General features: G+C 40.8%; 1 protein-coding gene across 1 annotated transcript; it reads right to left on the bottom strand.

Annotated features, from left to right (window-relative positions):
• Window positions 1-928: 928 nt before the first annotated feature.
• Window positions 929-3,237, bottom strand: LOC149015497 (protein STRICTOSIDINE SYNTHASE-LIKE 6-like). Its single transcript, XM_089156140.1, has 4 exons — window positions 2,673-3,237; window positions 2,229-2,536; window positions 1,741-1,873; window positions 929-1,658 (listed from the first exon to the last, which is right to left on the bottom strand). Exons 1-4 carry the CDS (start codon window positions 3,099-3,101, stop codon window positions 1,395-1,397), a joined length of 1,134 nt encoding a protein of 377 aa, XP_089012266.1. The 5' UTR covers window positions 3,102-3,237; the 3' UTR covers window positions 929-1,394.
• Between the last annotated feature and the right edge of the window lie 223 nt (window positions 3,238-3,460).

The following is a 3,460-nucleotide window of genomic DNA, read 5'->3' as shown; positions in this document are numbered from 1 at the left end:
TTACCACCAGCAATTTGTTCATACTGCTAGGCCCTCTCTCCTGTGCAGCCATTAAACTTTTCGTCCGCTTTGATGGACCCAAACCCGACACCAGCAGAGATATGCTTGCAGTCCTTTCATGGGTTTTTCTCTGGTGGCTAACAGAAGTTGTACCCATGCCAATTACCTCCATTTCTCCTCTCTTCCTCTACCCACTCTTCGGAATTTCTACCGCAGATGAAGTTGCAGAAACTTACATGGATGATGTCATCGCTCTTGTTCTGGGTAGTTTCATTCTTGCTATTGCCGTAGAACACTGTAACATCCATGTAATAAAAATCTCTGATGTTCTTCAACAGACCTTACCATCAAGAGAGAGAGGAAACCATGGAAGAGAATCGGTGTTGATAGAAAGAGAGAGAAAGAAATAAAAGAAACCACGTTGAGAGAGAGAGAGCAAGGAAGGAAAATTTGGAAATCGAGGAAGAAAGAAGACGATGCAGGTTTTTGAGTTTTTTTTTTTTTTTTAAGGTAGCCGGCTTGGTTTACTATTGGGATTATTCATTTGAACCCTTGTAAAAGTGGGGGGGGGGGGGGGGGTAAGAATCCCTGTAAGTACTACAAAACAGATAGAAGGGAAAAAGAACCCTTGTAAAAGTGGGAGGGGGTAAGAATCCCTTTTTTTTTTTTTTTTTTTTTTTTTTTTTGTTGGAAGGAATGGTAAGAATCCCTGTATGTGCTACAAAACAGATAGAAGGGAAAAAGAAAGTACTAATGGTGGAATATTGATATGCGTATGTTTTTTATGTAGGACCCACTAATTGTCCTATATCTAAATTTTTTTATTATACTCATATATGAGCCTCACAAAATATGTAATAAAAAAGCGTGGCAGAGCAATGGGTTCCTTGAATGAAGCGGTGATCCAAACTTGTTCAACATTTGGGTGTTCTTTTTTTTTTTTTGGATAAAATTCAACATTTAAGTGGGGGTCTTAATCTCTACCTTTTAGTTTACATCTTCTAGAAAATGCTTTAGTAGTGAATAAATATAAGAAGGTGCCTCTCCGTCTTTAATGATTTTGTCATATTTAATAACCTCTATAGTCTATACCTTAAATCCTAAACCTCTAAATTATCTCAACATTACAAAAGAGAAACGATTTTCAAGGTATACTATATGATGTAACATTCAAAATATCTGCTGCTGAAGAGGACTTGTGTAGAGGCTTGCTACAATGCAGTTTATGAGGGAAAGTTGAAGATCCCCTCCCATGCCTTTCTCCCCTTGAAGATCTGAAACTCAATATTTAGATTGTCTTCAGCACATTCTTTCCCAGTTTATTCTTTCTTTGAAGACCAAAAGCCCATGTTTGGATTCCAATCTCATTGTTTACACGTTCCACTCTCACACTTCTAAGCAAGTTTGCTGAGATGGAGACGAGTGATGTAGGAATTGCCAAGATAACCAATGTATAGTTGGTTCCCAATCTTGATGCCAACAGTGACCATGAACAACCCAGGTTCAGAAAACAGTGCAATGGCTTCTCCTTCCAAATTGACAGCAATCACTCCTCCATTACTCTGCATCTGAGGAAGTTTCATCACTTTTGACAGCATCCAAACAGTTTTCCTGACCAGTGGATATCTCATCAGATAATCCCAGAACATCGTCTTTCCCTGCCTCCTCCACAAAAAAAAAAAAGCATTCAAGTTCTGTACTTCAATTTGCAAAGAGAAGTACAAGTGGGCAATGAATTACCGTGGCTAATCCAATCCAAAAACTGCCATCTCCATCATAGCGAATGTTGTCAGGTAAACCAGGCAAATTATTAATGAAGGGCTCCACGCTTCCTTGCTTCTTACCTTGAATATGATATTTGCTACAGCTTCTCCTGCAATTATTAATTGGGTACTTGGAGATCAGTAGAGTGTCAACATCTGTAGTGAAGATCCAGTTCAATCATTCTCATTAATGCTGGTTAGAAAACACCAACAAATCACGAATTAAAACAAAAACAAAACGAAAAGAACACAGGGTGGTTTATGCATGCATAGCGAAACCTAGAGTGGTTTACAAAAAAGAAAATAACGGAGATGTCTCTCAACCATTCACAAAAAATCTCACCCCAAACCCTAATACAAAAAATCCAAATCTCTCATAGGTGAGACAAAGTACGTATATACACTCCATTTTCGAAGTCAGATACAAGAATTCCTGTGACAACATAACTGGGTAGAAAGACTTACAGCACTGTTTCGCAGAAGACTAAGAAATCTTGATTGGGTGATAGAGCAACTCCATTTGCGAAGTATAGGTGATGAACCAGCACCTGGGTTTTATTGATGGATGGATCATAGCTCATCAGCCTACCATAAGGTCTACCTTCAAGAACATCAACCACGTGTTCTTCCAAGCTGTACTTATATGAAGCATCAGTGAAGTATATCACTCCGTCTCTCCCCACATCAACACCATCTGTGAGCTTGAATTTCAAACCATCTGCCTCGTCTGTCAATAGTTCCACTGTTGCTCCTTCAGTCACCCTCAAGAGTCCCTGCAACCTTAAAAAATTATCAATTCAATTCAATCCAACTATATTGATCAAAGAAGAGAAAATTAGTGCTCAGGAAATAGATTCTAGGTTATTGAGGATCGAAGTCTATATCAGACTCTGTTAATTCCAAGTAGACCTTGTTAGCATCAGCGACGATGAGTTGTTTTTTGTCGGCTCCAAGAGCCAAACCAAGCGGTCGACCACCGGTGAACGCCCAGTTCTCGATCTCCACCTGAGTCTTCTTCGTCTTCTCCTCCTCATCAGGCGAGTCTGCTGGCACCTTAAAACGCCTGATCCAACCATCTGCGCAACCGGTATATAGAAGCCCTGTCTCGGCATCATATGCGAAGTCTTCAGGCCCTGGTAAGAGCCCTTCTCCAACTCGCTCCGCCAATTCTAACACCCGGCCGTAACGCTTCTGCGGTAGAATGGGTGGCGATCGAGACAATCCGTGTTCGGGAAGCGATGCAGGGTTGAACTCATCAAGTCTATAGAGGAGAACCGCCAGCGCCACAGGTGCTGCCACCGCAAAAAACAAAAGCATCGATGTATTGGAGTTCGCCATGACTGCTCCGCAGATGATGAACAATGGATTGAGGACTGCAACTAACTGAAGAACTAGAAGTAGGACTCCAGATTCGTTAGAAAAATAATTTCCCAGATCCGGTATCACCGGCGTGCTGTCAACTAGTCATGGTCGTTGCCTGCATGGTTACCCCTTTCGCACATATGACTAAGACACGACAAAAGACAAAAGGTGTGGCTAAAATTGCTTGGGTAATGCGCAGCAGCAGCTAATGATAGATGATAGAGATCGAGATCACGATAGTACGTTTTCAAAAGGTGTATAAAACGGATAGTTAATATTAAAATCTCGATCGTTCGCAGCACACAATGAGCTCTAAATTCAAATGTAATGAATCT

The sequence above is a fragment of the Hakea prostrata genome, chromosome 5, assembly GCF_041222555.1.
Source record: "Hakea prostrata isolate BN-2017 chromosome 5, UWA_Hpros_2, whole genome shotgun sequence".
Taxonomy (NCBI): Eukaryota; Viridiplantae; Streptophyta; class Magnoliopsida; order Proteales; family Proteaceae; genus Hakea; species Hakea prostrata.
This window is presented reverse-complemented; position numbering and strand designations above follow the sequence as displayed.